We start from the raw sequence: 17573 nt of genomic DNA, 5'->3' as shown, positions 1-17573 counted from the left end.
AGATTTCTGTGAGGGGTGAAGAATGGGTGGAGGAAGTGGGTAGTTGTACTTGGAGTTTGTAAAGGGAGTAAATGAAGAGTCAAATGAAGAGTGAAGAGTAAGTCAAGAGTCAATACAACTTAGAGAAAAATGGGGTCGTAAGTCCACTGACACAAGCAACCTATTAACCATAATACATAAACTGGCCTAATTGAACATAATGTTATCCCGATAAGACAATTCATGCCTCCAGCAAACTTCACATCCTACACAGTGTCATCTTAAATTTATAAAAAAATTTGAAATTCATTTAGTGTAGCTTAAGTTGGAAAGTAGGCCCTGTTAAAAGTACACCCTCTTTTAAAAGTACAGCCTTTTTTAATAAAATTCATTTTAAGTACATCCTCAACTTATAGGGTGAATCAAAAAGGACAATGACTGCAAGGTGAGGTCATGTCCAACTAGATCTGCAAAGCCCGTCACTGACAGCCCTCTGTAGTACACTGGGCTCTAGGAGTTTTTACTTTTGAACAAGTGAATTACTCTTGACGAATATAATTGTAGTACTAGAATTTGTAAACTCTATCCAATTCTTGGTTATATAGTTATATATATACACGCTTGGACAATCATAAACACCTTCCTTCATAGGTCATAGGTCCATACTTTTATCTTTCTAAACATTTTAATCTTTATAAAAAAAATGAAACCAAAAATTAAAACAAAATGCGAAGTTATAGATTTTATGTTAGATGGTGGTATTCAGACGGGTGAGGTAACCGAAATATACGGGGAAAGCGGAGTTGGGAAAACACAAATAAGTTTACAACTTCTACTAACTTGTATGCTAATACCTCCAGATGGTTTGTATGGGGCATCAATCTACATTCAAGCATGCCCTGTGTTCCCGTCAAATAGGTTAAGCCAGGTTAGCAGCCATATTTGTGGTTCATTAGTGGGTGAGAATCCGTTGTCTTTGATCCTAGTGAAAAAAAATAGATAATCCGGACCACATATTTTTGGTCCTAAATCAGGTTGAACAAATTGTGTTGAGGTCACTTGAAGAATGTCGGCACATACGGGTTGTTGTACTTGATTCCATCGCTTGCTTGTTCAGGCATTACCATGACAACACAGCTGAGGGGTTCCTAGAGAGAGCTAGAATACTTGTTTCCGTATCTAAAAAGATGAAACACATAGCAACCACATACAACATTGCGGTAGTTATGGTGAACGAGGTATCCGATGTGGTCAACAACAATTCCAGTTCAACGCCTAAGACCTTTACAAGTGGCCGTGAAGTCAGGGCATCGTTAGGACCAAAATGGGAACAACATGTCGACAATAAAATGTTCATATCCCACCAATTTAACACGAACTCCAACACATGGTGCCGAGACTGGCTTGTAGTTAAAAATACAAACGTGTCCTTAATAGGTCGTCAATGCAATTTCCGCATCACGGACGAGGGCTTGGCATGTTAGCCCTACTAATGTAGATAACCTTTTGTGGGTGTACTAATTAGAATGTTTTCAATTAATGAAGCTTGCTGAAGTATGTTTTGCTACAGCTGTGACATTTAATAGGTACACTGCTGCATTAAACTACGTAGTTGAGTTAAAGTCCCATCACCTTAATTGTAAATGGTAGTTCAATTACTTCAGTAGTATTCGATTGCAAAGCTCTGTTGTATATATTTACTTTGCATTTACACAAATATGTTTGGAATTCATTTTCTCATCTCCATTCCAACCACAATATAAAGTCATTCTCCCCCCAGTACAAGGTTCTTCCTTCGCATCATCATGGGGAACAAAGGTACTTCTCGTCCTTCTACGTATACAGTTTTTAAACATTTTCCAAACTTTCTCTACTAATTTCGTTAACTGCAAGTAACTTTTCGTCGTTTCTTGGTTTTAATGGTACTGTAATTGCCATGTTTACCTTTAACTATGTATACCTTTAACTATGCTTAAACATCAACTGCGAAAGGATTAGTGTCAATGCAATTTGAGCCATAACTAACCAACAGTTCTTGCAAATTAATGGCTTTGTCTATACGTTTAGGTGTTCTTAGACATCAACTTTAATTTCACTTTCACCAATATTTACTTTCGGTAGTTCTAATGATTGGGTTAGTGGTACTACGACAGAAGTAAATAAACCATTACATTTCTCATGGGGTTATTGTGAATTGCGAATGATTCAATACAATTGCGCGTGAATTTATATCGACTGTGACTGAATATTTATCAATTGTGTGCGAAATGGATCCTAAACTCCCTCCTTATGCCATCAAATTGATTGCCGTGTTTTATATGTTTATGTATGCCTAAACATCAACTGCAATTTTGTGTTTTTCTCAAATACTTACTTTAAATGGTTGTAGTTGACGTGTTTAGTGGTACTAATACAGTAACATACAATTAATCATAATATCAACTGCGAAAGAATGAACATCAACTGTGATTGCACTTTCAACCAATATTTAGTTTAAGTAATTCTGATGCGTATCTTAGGGGAACACAATAATAGGCATTATATTCAACTGTTAAAGGAGGAGTATCAACTGTGATTGAATTTCATTCAACTGTGTGCTGAGCTTAACATTCAAATTATACTTCTGCAACTCAAAAGTATGGTATTACATATGTGAGATGGACTAAGAAATGTGTTGGTGTTACAGCTAATTCTCGGGTGGAAAGGAAACGAAAGAAGATGTTACGTAGAGTTCAGAAGATTAAGAAAACAGGCGTACACGATCCAAAGGCCATCATAAGGGATCTGTACATGCCTAAGCACATCCACCGTTTAATGTTATCCCATCAGTTGGCCACGATTGCTAGGGGTGGCGTTGATGAACCGATTAAAGGCATTGATTTTCACCCGGAGTATCCATTTCTGTCGCTGTTCAAGGTTGGTCGGGCACGGTATTTCAGAAAAGAGGCTTTCTGTTTCATGTGGTATTTGGTGGATGTCGCCAACATAGCGATTTGTTTCAATTTTAGGACCTTACGGCGAACCGTAGCGGAGTGGGAATCCTATCCTGATTACCACCGATTCGTGCAGCGTTTCTTGGAGTTGTTTCAAAGCCTTGAGGATTGGTGGACGGATGTGGATTACCAAATTGGGAAAGGCAACGACTGGGGAATTATCCTTGTAGGTAAGAGGTTGACAACACCTAATGATCAAGGAATCAAAGTGACATGTCAATGGATTCAGTTCCAAACTGAAGATCCAACCGATACCATTAACACAAACACCCAATTCCGGATAGCGTTTCGGTCTAAAATGTTAGAATCAAATGGGTACACTGACTTGTCTCTAGCTACTGCTGAGCCATTCACTTATAAATACTACCCACAACAATATGTTTCACGCCTCCAGCATGCAATACATCTGTATGAGTCCAGGACAGACTCCGACTCGGCTGCAGGCCTGAATTGGACATCAGAGTCAAGTTACGAATTCTGCTAGAAGCGTCTGCATTTATCCGAATTACAACTTTGTGTTCGGCACTCATGTATTATATTAAAACTGCAGAACCTGTTTCAGCATATAACAGTACTTATTTATGTCTAGGTATTATGTACTTGGAAATTTGTAGTACTCTTTTGTTAAAAATTCTAACTACTGTTTTTTTAATATTTCAGCCATTATAATACCACAGGACAGTAACTAAAAGTGTGACCCAAAACACCCAAAACCAAATACACAATTTCTGTACGTTCAAAAACCCATAACTGCAAAGCCTCTGCTCCCTAGACTAACCAAATATCTGTCTTCAAAATGGTGAGGTATGTTGAGAACTTTGTTGCGATGCTGCTGTTGTTCTTTTAGGCCGCACGCGTTCCTTCGGCAGCAAATCATCAAACACACCAGTCAGTTCATTACACGAATTGTTTGCATCCTCCAAGAACAACCTCCTCCTCAAATTTCTCTCCTGCATTCACATATCACACTTGTCATTCAACATGGACACACACATACAATTCATATGTCACTGACATATAACTATCACATAACTTTTACCAGCGGGTAACCCGTCTCAAATGAACTTCTTGCGCAATGTTTAATGCAGCCAAGCATTAGGACTCCGCATGAAAATCTGTTACAGAAAAAACCCCAGGCATTACAGCTTTGGAATAACTTGGAACAAAATTAACCATCAGGAACAGGTGTGAATCAGGAGGTTCTTACGTATCTGTTTGCTTCACCATGGGAACCACGTGCCTACTCCATTGTTGCACACTACCCACCTCCCAAACAGGATCCTTCAACTGAAATACAACATCCACTGCCTTCACCTAAACACACATTATTATATCTTCATTAACAATTTTGCAACAAACTTCTAACTAACATTGACAAACAACACATACACACTCACCAATTCTGTCAGAAGCTCCCCGTGCTTTTCATACGAATCATTATACAGAGAGTCAATCAACCACACCTGCCTCTTAACCATATCAATGCAAAGGCACCACCAGTGCTCATCTGACTTCTCCTGAGACCCATCAAGCACAGGGAAGAAAACCTGTTCAAAATTTTAAATTGTGCATTACATTTTTACATTTTTTTACAAAAATAAATCCCAGAATGAATCACATTTCATCACTATCAACAACTCGAAAACTTGTCAAAATAGGAACTTACTAGTCTAATTTCCTCAATGGGAATCAGCAACAACAACTTGCAATACTTCCTTGCAAGGTTCTCATAATCCCTCTCCTTAGCCTTGATCATCATCTACAAAAGTAGCAAATAAATCAACAATTAAGGCATGGTACTCTAGCATGACCTAAATCATCAAACCAACTTACTGCAAAGGAAGGATCAATCAAAATCCTTTTCCTCCGTTTCAGAAACTCCAATTGCCCCCAATGCTTCGTGTACATTACCGATGCCACCCGAACATACTGATGGCCAAGACGGGCTCTTGGTCCTATCACACCATAACAATCCCTCTGCGTAGCGTACATTTCATCACATTGAATAAGGATGGGTCCAGCACTGTCAACAAAAATAACTCAACAACTTCATAAATATGCCTAATATACAAATTACATATCAAAATTAGACATAAACTATTGTTTTCATTAGGAACTTACTAGTTCTCATCCTTGAATTCCTTCCAAGCTTTAACAAATGTCTCCAAACGCTTGTCATAACTTGTTTCCCGACTTACAACTCCTACTTCTTCTGCATCACTCAGATAACTTCCGGAGGAAGAGTCATTTCCTTCATTCCTGCACCTCTCCATAGGTGCTTTTGACTTTAAGGCCTTGTTACTGCTCCCACTGTGACGGGGATGGCTGCCTTTACCGATGCTAAGGGTGTTCATTTCTTCTCCTGTCTTCGGAACACCAGGCTTAGAACCACTTCCACCCAAAGCATTGACAACTATTCCCTCAACTAGGCTTACAAGCCTTGGAGTTAACAAGGCTAGTACCTGTTTTATCCCAAAAGTACATTAGATGTGTACATAAAAATTAGTACTGTATCAACTAAAGTATATGGTTACCTGATCTGCCATACTATGAACTGCCGACTCCTGTACTACGCCTACTTTACTTTGCCCCAAGTTCAAGGACTTATCCACCAGCTCAACTTCACCATCTCTAGCCACTAGCGGATGGAACTCCCCATAGGCAATGTCGAGCACCTGATATAACAAAAAAGACAACAAAAGAACCAGAAGTATATGCTTTAACACATGGCATAAGTAAAAATTACTCATGCTCTATGAACTTACCGGCAGTTGGCCAAACTCCTCATCAGACTTCCTGTCTTCATCGACAACTGCTCGTACGGTCTCTGTATCCCAAACCTTCACCCTAGGATAAATACCCCACCGTGTCGGTACACGGTGGAGGTGATCCAAATAAAAGATCTGCATCCATACAACAAAAAGGCCCTCACATTCAACATTTAAACAATTAAACTGCTCCATTATATTACTACTACTCAAACTACCTCCAATTTCACAATCAATCACACAAATATACACACAAAAGGATCAACAATCCTACTCATGCATCATTCATTACATTACAACCAAGATAAGCAAACACCCTTTAAAAAAATCGTATTAGTTAATATTCCCAAAGAACAAATATTGGTGAACAAGAACAATATCTTCAACCAAATTATTAAAAGAAATAAACTAACTTTCTTGATATCCCAAATCCCAATTCAATTACTCAATTCACCAATTCATATGCCATACATAACACACATTCTTCACTACGTACGCAACAAAACCACAACATTCAACATAAAAAACCACCAACATTATACAACGACTAAACACATATAAATAGAAACACCTTACCAACAGAAAAACAATACTGCCACCACAACCACCTCGAAATCCATCCTTCTGAAACTTTCTCTGGAACCTATCGGCGCTGTCACGAACCCAGTCAAGGGTGAACTTGCACCAGTCATAGTCTCCAGCTTCACAAGCCACCACCAGTGTTGGCACCAAAGAAGCAGCCAGATTAGAACTATTAGTAGTGCTGCACACCACCATCCCTAGAGCTACAATTAAGAACGCAGTCATAAAATCCTCCTTATCCACTTCTGACTCCAACTTCAAAACAGAACCATCTTCAAATAATACTCTTTTCATACAGACAAAATGACAAAAAACCCTAATTTCGTTCGGTCGAAGAATACATTTCTCCAATTACTTAATTAATCGACTATATTTCGCAATTTGTGCTCAAATACCCTACCTTTAATCATATCAAAATTCAAATCACAAACACAATTCCACATTCCCTTCTATTTTCTTCCATTTCGACTTAACCCCTAACAATGAGGTTATTTTCTTATAAGGGTATTTTCTTCGATATCGTCAATTCCGTCTATTATCCTCCATTTCGCTTCCAAATTAAAAATAATATCAAAATTAAAATCACAAACACAATTCTACAATCGCTTCTATTATCCTCCCATTTCGCCTAAAACCCTAACATAATTGAAATAAGGACCGGGGTTATCAAAAACCTTACCTTTTCCCTTCACGAGCACGACTTCAACCACTACGCTTTACCAACCGTTCGCCGCCGTTCAAAGAAACCTGAACAGGACTAGGGAACCTCCTTCCAATTGCCGAATTGCGGCACAAATGCAGCGACCAAAACCGTCGTCTTAGCTGATATTCTACTTCGCCGCCGTCTTTTCGCCGATATATATGGTGGTCGTCGACCAAAGAACACAGAGGGTCGACACAGAGCAATTTTTCGAGGAGAGAGAAACAACTCAGAAAACAAAAGACATTTGAAGAGAGAGAAAAATTTCATATTAAGTACATAGTACCATTACGGGATTCCTTTTCCTCGAAACGGGACAACGCCTTTCCAAATTTCAAATTCAAACGTAATTTACAGTAATACCCCTGCGAGACACGCACAAACATCTCTCAAACCTCCGTTTAAATGACCTCGTACAAGTAAATAAAAACAGAGAAGTAACAATATAACGTTCCGTAGAGGTATTATTCGAAGAAAGTTCGCATCTTCCAGCAATTTTCCCTCCTCTTGTCCTACCTTCTCTCTTCCCCTTCCCCTTCCCCTTCTTCAAGAAAAACCCAACACTCTTCATTGTTACAACACCACCAAAAACAACTCCAAACAATTAAATTACATCACATCTAAATCCAATTACCATTCTAATCAAACTCTGTAATGCTTCGTATCTTCCTCCACAACATCCGCCCTCGTCGATACCCATTCCCCATCCGCCACCGCCAATTTTCCTCCTCCACCCCGCCCTCCTCGTCTCAATCGTCAACGCCATTATCGAAATCTCACCCTCACCATTCGCCGATCAAATATGTCAATTCCACCTCCACTCTCTCCCCTCTCTCTCCACCCACCACCACCGTCTCCCGCACCACCCTCTCCCTCTCCCTCCTCTCCATCCTCGCCGTAACCGGAACAACACTCCTATTTTTTTCTGGAGGCGATGACATTCGCAAAATCACCTCCGCAATCGAGGCAGCAGTCCATCGATCAACCGACTCCACTCACCGGATTATCAATCAGATGAAGCATACTGGTGCGGCTGCTGCGGTGCTGTGGCAGTCGCTTCATTCGGTTCTTTCTTCTGAGGTTCGGTCCGGTTTTGAGTTTAGGGTTGCGGCGTTCTTGGCTGACATTGCTGCTGCTAATGCGGCGAGAAGGTCCGCCATTGTTGCTGCTGGTGGTGGGAGGGTTGTTGATTGGCTACTCGAGACGGTTGCCGGTGATGTTAGTGGGACCCAAGCTGAGGCTGCTAGAGCTTTGGCGTACTTGATTGCTGATCCTGTTGTTAGACCTCAGGTTTTTGGGAGGCCTCATTCTGTTCCTTATCTTTTGAGGTTCATTTCTTCTTCTCAGCCTCAGCGCTCCAAGAAGGTTAGCAATTTAGCATCCTTTTTCGTATTTTGTTTTGATTGATTTTTGTTTTTGTTTCGAATTTCGAAATTATTGAGCTTGGTTTGGTGCAAGTTTGGTTGAATTTGAATGATTTTAGAATTTTGGTTGATTCATATGAGTATACTGTATATTGGCAATGTGTTTTGATCAATTACAAACGAATTGTAGGAATTTCCAATCAAAGCCAATAAGAATGATTTTTCGAGTTTGAGTGATGCTTATGAGTATACCATACGTTGGTGATGTGGTTCGACCAATTAGAAACTAAACCAATATGAAGGACTTCTGAGTTTGAGTGATGCATATGACTAATATGAGTACATTATACCTTGGTGTTGTGGTTCAGAAATGAATATAGGTTTTCCTATAAGAACCCAGATGAAGGATTTTTGAGGTCATTGGTGTTGTTATGGTTCCACCAATTACCAACGAGGGTTTTCCTATGATAGTCTGTATTTGAAACTTTCGAGGCTGGATAATGCACGAACTTTACATCAATTTTAAATTAACAAACGGAACTTGGGAATTTTACATCAGAATCAATATGAATAATAATTTTCAAGGTTTGTATAATGCATATGAATACACGTTACAGTGGTGATGTGGTTCCACAAATTTCAAACAATGGATCATATGATTTGTTTTGCAGAACAAACTGGTACTATTTGAATTTACAGTAGGTAAAATCGAGCTCTTCTTTCATGTGTGGTTATGGTGGAATTGAGCATCACTTTGATTAGTTTATAGAGTTTATAGAGCATAATAGATTCTGTATTAGTTAGTGATTGTTTTTATTTGAATGGTTTGATATGTAGGCCCTCTTTCTTGATGTAAGACACTGGGATAAATTGATTGTCTGCTTTATGATAAATTTATTCATTCTTCAATTTATCATGATGCATCGATAGGTACTTTGGGAGACTATTTTAAATGTCATAAATTCATCTTTGACCTACCCCTTTTGTTGATTAAATGTCACATTTAGTTATGAAATTAAAAAAATATTTCTCTTTGAATATTCTAATTTTAAACTATGTGGTTGCAAAATTGATTGTGAATGGATCCTTATACAGCTTTTAAGGGATTTGTTTGGTAGAATTCCTAGGATAGCAAATTTAGAGCTCGTATGGTAGGCAATAAATGAATCATATCGGAATGAATATATATGTAACTTGGTAAGGAAAGTCTTATGTTAATGGCCATTTTATTGGAGCCCCATCCCCAACCATATGTTTTCTTATTTATAAATTTTCTTTGACCACTTGGTACCACCTCTGAAGTAATGATGGATATCTATGCAGAAAATTAAATGTTTGGCATTGGACTAGCATTGCCATGGGCATGTGGCTTTTCTTACAAAGTTTGTATATTTGTACGATAACCACCTTTAATAACAATTTATATTTGGCAAACTCACTTTCACAATCAAAGGTAGCTGATGAATTGGCCAACAGCGTCCTTTTTTTGTACCACAATTGCTCACCTCTTTTTGAAGTTTAATTTCTTTTACAATTACACCTTTCAAGGTGATTTTCTAAAATGACCTCTATGACCAGTGATAACTGATAAGAGAGCATGGAAGGCAGTAATTTTGGGAAATATAGCATTTTAAATGACTTGTTTGATTTTGGCTGTGGAATTGTGCTTTTATCTTGTGGATCTTGGTTTTGTGACATCTTACAATTGATGTTAATTTTTGGATGCATCTGAGTTTATGTTTTGTAAAAACATTAACTTTCATTGGAACAGAATTCAAGAATTTCTGACTCTGTGAAAGGGAGGAGCATGCTTGTTGCAGCAATAATGGATGTTGTGACTTCCACTTGTGACAGCAAGGGCAATGTCCGATTCCAGCCATGCCTTCCTGCAAATGCTGAGATGAGGGATATTGCATCAGCGATTCAAGTAATTGAAGGTGGTTTTTTGGATGATCCAAATGCTGAAGATGATGATGATGGTGGGAATGGATTGAAGGGTATTGGTATCAAGGTTCTTGGAGGGACAACTGTATTAGGACTTTCAAGATCTAATGGGCATATGAGTTATGATGATAGTGATAGTGTAACAACCAGTAAATACGTTTCAAAAAACCATGTTTATCAGAAAAGGCATGATAGCTACCTTGGAGATTCAAGCTTGTCATCTTCTGTAGTACCTGGTCTCTGGGATGATTTACATACTCAGCATGTAGCTGTGCCATTTGCTGCATGGGCACTAGCCAATTGGGCTATGGCATCAGAGGTTAACAGATTTCATATTCAAGAATTAGATCAGGATGGAAATGCTATCATGACTGCCTTAGCAACGCCTGAAAGATCAGTGAAGTGGCATGGGAGTTTGGTTGCTCAATTGCTTTTAGAGGACAACAATGTTCTGCTAAGTAATTCTGTTTCAGACTGGAGTTCTTGTCTGCTTTCAACTATATCACAAGCTTGTAAAACTGATGACATACCTCTGGCACTGGTAGCTTTGTCTGCATTTTTGCTTTCTGTTGATAAGAGTTCGGGAGCCAAAAAGGTTGTTATGGAGAAAGGTCTTAATTTGATGAGAGACACTGCTAAACAGACAATTCACCATAAGGATATTCAAGAAGCTCTGGCAAGAGCATTAGAACTAATATGTACCAGTGAAAATCGTTTATCTCTTGAAGAAAGTCTTAAGTGGTCAGGTATCCTTCTTCCCTGGGCTTGCGGAAAATTTTCTTCTGAAAAGACACGATATTCGGCAACTAAAATCCTTTCATGCATTCTCGAGGATTTTGGGCCATCTTCTATCCCAATTTCTCAAGGATGGTTAACTATTCTATTAAATGAAGTTTTGGACTCTACTAAGGCATTATCAGTTAAAGGAGCCTCCCAGCCAAAAAGCGACAAAGTGAAGGTCAGAATGTGCATTTATAGTTGTATGTTCTATATTAAATTTCTGTTGTTTATTCTTCACCTCTGTTTTGGATTCAATATTTGATTGGAATTATTTGATCGAATATTGTTCATATACTATGCTATCTTACATTTGCAGACTCAAATTGATCAGTCAAATATTCAATCTGGTATACTAATTGCCAGTCAGCTTGCAAACTCTGTTGTTAATCTAGCTGGAAAACAATTGGGTATTGCTGCAGATCGCGGTGACTCATTCCCCATAGCTGACCTCCTGTCTCAAGAACCTTTCGCCGGAGCATTTAAAAGCTTAAATAAAGATCGGAATCCTAAATGTGATGCTACTGACTCAGCAGTGGCAACCCTGAAGGGAATCAAAGCGCTAACTGAAATTTGTGCAGATGATCTTGTTAATCAAAACAAAATTGTAGATTCTGGGGTCTTGTGTTTGTTGAGGCGCTTTTTGCTGAGAGATGATTATGAAAGCCTTGCTGCTATTGAAGCGTATGATGCATCAAGATCTGGGGAGGGACAAGACCAGGCTAGTAAGGTCCTAGATGAGTCAAAGGTGGATACTAATGGTCAATCAAAGGTCCGAATCCCACCATCTACTCACATCAGGAGGCATGCAGGTAGACTACTAACTGTTCTTTCAGCATTGCCAAAAGTTCAAAAAGTTATTATAGCGGATGCAATTTGGTGTAATTGGCTTGAAGAGTGTGCTAATGGAAAGATTCCTGGATGCGATGATCCTAAGATTCAAAGTTATGCCAGAGCTACTTTGTTAAATGTGCTTTGCCTTGAAAAACGGGACTCAGACACTGGAAGGAGTGGTGGTTCTGGTACTGGATTTGTGAATGATAGTCCTTTAACTCGTGTTCAGCCCCGCTATGAGGACATGATATATCTAATCAATCCTGAATCGCAGCACTGGAAATGTCATGACAGACCTGTATCTCAGAATTCAAATGAACATTCTGGTGGTGATAATGGCATCAATTTATCTAGATCCACTGAGGGGCATGAGAATTGTTCAGATGTAGAAAAGCCTGCAGTAGACATTATTTTTGTTCATGGTCTACGTGGTGGGCCTTTTAAAAGTTGGCGCATATCTGAAGACAAGTCATCAACCAAATCGGGCCTTGTAGAGAAAATTGATCAGGAAGCAGGGAAGCAAGGAACCTTTTGGCCAGGTGAATGGCTCTCAGCTGATTTTCCTCATGCTCGTTTGTTTACACTTAGATACAAGGTTTGTTTAGAATCAAAGTCCCTTGTGCCTTTTTGCTTGGGGTTGTTGATGTGCCAAAACTTATCTAATAACTAATACTAGCGCTTAAACTTTGGATACATTCCTTTTTGTAAAAATATAGGATCATGATAGTTTAATATTAGTGTGCCTATACAGTTTCCTTGTTTGTTTTGGGAATCATGAGTTTGAACTTGTACCTGGATAACTGTTGCAGACAAATCTTACTCAGTGGTCTGGAGCTAGCCTTCCTCTTCAGGTGTGCATCATTTTGCAATATATTTTGAGACCATTCTATGTTATTGTTATGTGTGATGTATTTATCCAAATGTTATATGATTGACATTTTTCAATCATTTTTTATATCTTGGTTTGAAAGTATTTTAGGCTCAATCTAGGAGTCCATAACTCATCTTGTGAACGGTAACAACTAACAAGTATAAAAACCATCCCTAAGTGAAAAATGAAAAAAAAAAAAAAATTAAAAATTTATGTGATTGGATGGATAATATTACTTTTTGGGACTCATGTTTGAACCACATCATTCCCATACTGACACATGTAATGTTTGTTAGCTGAGAGGGTTATACCAATATAGATACATTATGTCAGGAAATTTTAAGGTAGACTAATAAGAGAGGGATACTTTGAGAATCTTAAATAAAAAACAGGGATACTTTGACAAATCTCAAATACATCTGGTTGTAGAAACACCCACCCCCCCAAATCTCTCTTTTTTGAAACATTTTGTTTGTAAATAATTTATTTGGTAATGCAAACCAGAGTGTCAGTGGTTATTTATTTAACTTATGTATTCATTAATTTTTTATTTTTATTTTAAGATGTGGACTAAACTTTATTAATTCAGTGTACTAATGATTGAGAATTTAGTTCAAGGAAGTTATCAATGAATATTGTTTGGGGTGGGGGTCATCAAATTCAAGTCAAAGATGTTTCTTTATATGTAAATGTTTGCTCTGATGTATGTATAAGCTAAAGGCTTGTCAGAGGAAAAGGGAAATTCTTTTGTTTCTGATCACAAGGGGGGAAATAAATTGTCTTATGATCTTGGACCTTTTTGGGCTATGTTGCAATAAATAAACCTATTATCTATAGTGTAGTCTAAATTATACTCCCTTTGTCCCGAAATGATCTACCCTTTTCTCAAATTTCACGGGAATTAAGAAAGAGTAGTAGAAGTACATGGGAAAGCTAAATTTACATGGGAAAGCTAACTTTTGCACAAATATTTTTGCAAAATAAAGAGTAATTTACGAAAATTACCTTATAAAGGCAAGAAAAAAATGAGGGTATAATGGTAATTTCATGATATCCAGAAATGGTTAGAAAAAAGAAATGGGTACATCATTTAGGACCACCTAAAATGGAATAAGGGTAGATCATTTGGGGATGGAGGGAGTAATTAGTTATTTGGTTGTAGAGGTATCGTCTTTTGGTTTTTTTATATCTCTTTCTTTTTTTGATTTAATGTATCTTGATGGACTCCCTTGGTTCTACCATAATGCTTAGTGCTTGGTAGGATATAGTCTTTGTCCTGAAAACAGGGTAACAGGTAAAAATTTAAAAATCATGCTAAGGAAGGAATGTAAGATCCTGAACAACTCGCATTTTGGGATACTTTATTATTTACCTGTACTAGTATTTTGAAATAATATTGTTGCCTTTGCACTTGATTTTATGTACAAATTACAGGAGGTCAGCTCAATGCTTTTAGAGAAGCTTGTCGCTGCAGACATTGGCAGTCGACCTATTGTGTTTGTCACACACAGGTTCTTTACCCCCTTCAAAGCACCATTATCTCTCTTTTGTCAGGCTTTCATGTACTTTTTATCAGGGAAAAAATTTTGAGGTTGTTGTTCGTATGTATTAGAGATCTTTTTGTTGGTAACTTTTGAATATTAAATGTTTACAGTATGGGCGGGCTGGTAGTGAAGCAGCTGCTATACCAAGCTAAGACAGAAAATTTGGACAATCTTGTTAATAACACCGTTGGAGTTGTATGCTCCTTTCCCTTAAATTTTGTTACGAGCATATTGATTTTGTTTAGCATTCTATGATACTTTATTTTTCCATGGTGACAGGTGTTCTATAGTTGTCCACATTTTGGCAGCAAACTGGCAGATATGCCCTGGAGGATGGGCCTTGTGCTTCGCCCTGCGCCTACGGTCATTTTCACTCTTATATCAGTGTGGTTTTTTTTTTGGAAATTTTGTCAGAAAAAACCATTTATAACAACTATTTTGTTGGAAAAAACCTTATAAAATTTTTTTGGCAAAGAGAAACTAGATTGTAAAATATTTTTGTTGAAGACAACCTAAAATCTCTAATCACTCTATTAACCTCTAATTTTTCATTAATTCTTCAAATTACTCTTAATTTTCATTTAGCTATTCAATAATTAAGTTAATTAATAAATTTAAAAAAAAAAAACAAACACCACCCTCACCACCACCAACCGTCCACCCTTTCCTTCCCTCCTATTGTGGCAGCAGCCCCCTCCCCCATCCCCAGCCACCGCCTAGAGACCCCCCACCCCCGCCGACCAGCCTTGACCGGCAAACCGACCCCCTCCCTTTCCCCTTTACCCTCGCTGCACCACCCTCTTTAACCCTACGATTGGAGCAAAACCAGTCAAGAATGGGTCAAGCATCGTCGTATTGAAAAGGCCATTCAAAACTATTTGGGTCCAATTTTTGGTAACCTTTAAATCCTAGCTCCCCTAACAATGCAATTAATCTTGCTCCTCTCATTACTAATTTCTGCAAATTTCTGGAAAAATCAAAGAAATTACTCTAATTTGGAACTCATCAGATCCTAAAAATGTAATTAACCAATGTTTTTGTTTGTTTTAATCGATTAAATAGAGGATTGATTGATTGAAGGTGAAATGATGAGAGAGAATGTGAGTGAGATTGTTATTCAAATTGTTTGAAGTTGTATGACAGTTTTTGGGAGAATGATTTTGTATGCTTGACGATGCTTAGGGTCGGTTCGCGCGGTGGAGAACGATGCTTAGGGTTGGTTCGGCGGTGGAGGTTGGTCGGCAGGGGTGGGGGGGTTCTAGGCGGTTGGGGATTGGGGAGGGGGCTGCTGCCATGGGAGGGGGAAAAGGAGATGGTGGTTTTTGTTTTTTTTTTTTTTTTTAATTTATTAAATTAACTTAATAATTAAATAGTTAAGAAAGAATTAAGAGTAATTAGAAGAATTAATGAAAAATTAGAGGTTAATTGAGTGATTAGAGATCTTAGGTTGTCTTCAACAAAAATATTTTAGATTTTGGTTTCTCCTTGCTAAAAAATTTTTATAAGGTTTTTCCCAGCAAAATAGTTGTTATAAATGGTTTTTTCTGACAAAATTTCCTTTTTTTTTTTCAATATTGTCATATGTTTGCTTTAATCAGTTGTATTGTTATTTCATAGATAGGGGAGCTAAGAAGTGGATCTCCTAAGTTGGTAGAGCTTAATGATTTTATGCGGCAACTTCATAAAAAAGGGTTACTTGAAGTTCTTAGCTTTTGTGAGGTAAAGTATTCTACTTCTTGATTTGTCTGGTTAAGCAGTATGTTGCAACTTTATTCTTGATTGCTAATTGTCCCTTTCAGACCAAGGTGACTCCAATTGTTGAGGGCTATGGAGGATGGGCTTTCCGCATGGAAATAGTTCCAATTGAATCAGCATATCCTGGTTTCGGTGATATTGTGGTAAGTATGGTGCTTTGTTGAGATTGCCTCAGCAGACGAAGTTTTAAAAGTTAACCCTCATATTTTACCGTCATGCTGGTGTTTATGATGATATACTTCTATGTGATTGTCTGGAAAATTCAGGTTATTTTGATCATGTAGCACAGGTTGGAAGTTTCATTATCTTACATAAATAATAGTATTACCTCTAAAGATTAAATATCTGTCAAGTTAAATTGCTGTGGCTAGGATGTTTCCTCCATTTAAATGGGGGCTGTCTCACTATGATGTGCTCTAGTTTACCTTTTGATCTGAGTTAAATGATTTTTCTTGTCTAATTGTTTCCATATCTTTGTTAGGTGTTAGAGTCAACTGATCATATTAATTCTTGCAAGCCACTCAGTCGTGATGATCCTTCATATACAGAGATATTAGAATTCTTGCGTAAAGTAAAAGCTCAGCATACGTGAATAAGGAAAGAATAAGTATTACACTGTTTTAAGCCATTCTGAATAATTCATTTTGTACATAGTTATAGATAGCTCCATGAATCTAAGCTCAGTAGAAAACTAGAGATGACTGATAACTCACAGGACGTTCTTTGAACCAAGGATACATCTTATTGCAATTTGTTGCATGAATTTATGTCAAAGTTGGCATCTTGGTGAAGGAACCTCTGCATTTATTGCTAGTAGGCTATGGGTGGCTTACTCTACGAGAAGTATTTTCTGATTGTTGCAGGAGCTTTATGCTCACATTTTGGTTGGAACGCTTATTCTGTTTCTTGTTACATGAGTTTGGTTTCAGCTGTTGGCTGTTGCCCTTGTATTAATCGTATGTTGTAGAATCAGCAATTAGCATAGGAGTTGTAAATGAATAATATTTATATACTACGTATGTTTTACATGTATAATTCATACTTGTGAATTGATTTCATCTCAAAATCAGATCAATTATCTGCAGAGTTGCAAATTTGTTTGAGATTATTAAAATGTTTGAAATTCATTATTTATTTCTATTCGTTTTTAATGTGTATGTGTGTATAGAGAGAACTACAGAGGACCCACAAAATTGTATTTTATCGTCTTAAGAACTGAATTGAATCTTGAAAAAAAGCCTTGGAATTGATTTAACTTGTTTTAGAAAGAAGTTTTAAGCTCTTTGGGCTTGCAATCTGTAATTCTGAGTTCAAAGTTGTTGAAAATCAAGGTAGAAGAGAGGATTTTATTGGCAGAGAATCGGAGATAGACAATTAGGGTAGTTGTGCACAACCGAACCCTGGTTAGCTATAAGTAAGTGTGCCATACAGCCTATACTGGACTTCAGTGTACCTGCAGCCC

The 17573-nt window shown here is 37.7% G+C and overlaps 2 protein-coding genes across 5 annotated transcripts; one reads left to right on the top strand and one right to left on the bottom strand.

Annotated features, from left to right (window-relative positions):
- Window positions 1–3484: 3484 nt before the first annotated feature.
- LOC145615478 (uncharacterized) lies at window positions 3485–6521 on the bottom strand. Of its 2 annotated transcripts, none has more exons than XM_081670552.1 (9): window positions 6317–6521; window positions 5507–5875; window positions 5094–5434; window positions 4806–4995; window positions 4639–4731; window positions 4370–4519; window positions 4180–4286; window positions 4012–4087; window positions 3485–3922 (listed from the first exon to the last, which is right to left on the bottom strand). In XM_081670552.1, the coding sequence occupies exons 2-9, from the start codon at window positions 5720–5722 to the stop codon at window positions 3764–3766; spliced, it is 1332 nt and encodes a 443-aa protein (XP_081526678.1). In that variant the 5' UTR covers window positions 5723–5875; window positions 6317–6521; the 3' UTR covers window positions 3485–3763. The 2 variants fall into 2 exon arrangements, with proteins under 2 accessions (XP_081526678.1, XP_081526679.1); XM_081670553.1 differs by having other exon boundaries at window positions 4370–4489.
- Window positions 6522–7518: 997 nt separating this feature from the next.
- Window positions 7519–17195, top strand: LOC145614151 (uncharacterized). Of its 3 annotated transcripts, none has more exons than XM_081669156.1 (10): window positions 7519–8387; window positions 10158–11288; window positions 11427–12536; window positions 12751–12792; window positions 14247–14323; window positions 14467–14551; window positions 14636–14719; window positions 15974–16075; window positions 16156–16254; window positions 16593–17195. In XM_081669156.1, exons 1-10 carry the CDS (start codon window positions 7677–7679, stop codon window positions 16701–16703), a joined length of 3552 nt encoding a protein of 1183 aa, XP_081525282.1. In that variant the 5' UTR covers window positions 7519–7676; the 3' UTR covers window positions 16704–17195. The 3 variants fall into 3 exon arrangements, 2 of the variants coding, with proteins under 2 accessions (XP_081525282.1, XP_081525283.1); XM_081669157.1 differs by having other exon boundaries at window positions 8272–8387; window positions 10186–11288; XR_014107063.1 differs by lacking the exons at window positions 14636–14719; window positions 15974–16075; window positions 16156–16254; window positions 16593–17195 and having other exon boundaries at window positions 11427–12480; window positions 14467–14526.
- The last annotated feature ends 378 nt before the right edge of the window (window positions 17196–17573 follow it).

The sequence above is a fragment of the Chenopodium album genome, chromosome 25 (assembly GCF_948465745.1).
Source record: "Chenopodium album chromosome 25, dcCheAlbu1.1, whole genome shotgun sequence".
Classification (NCBI taxonomy): domain Eukaryota; kingdom Viridiplantae; phylum Streptophyta; class Magnoliopsida; order Caryophyllales; family Amaranthaceae; genus Chenopodium; species Chenopodium album.
This window is presented reverse-complemented; position numbering and strand designations above follow the sequence as displayed.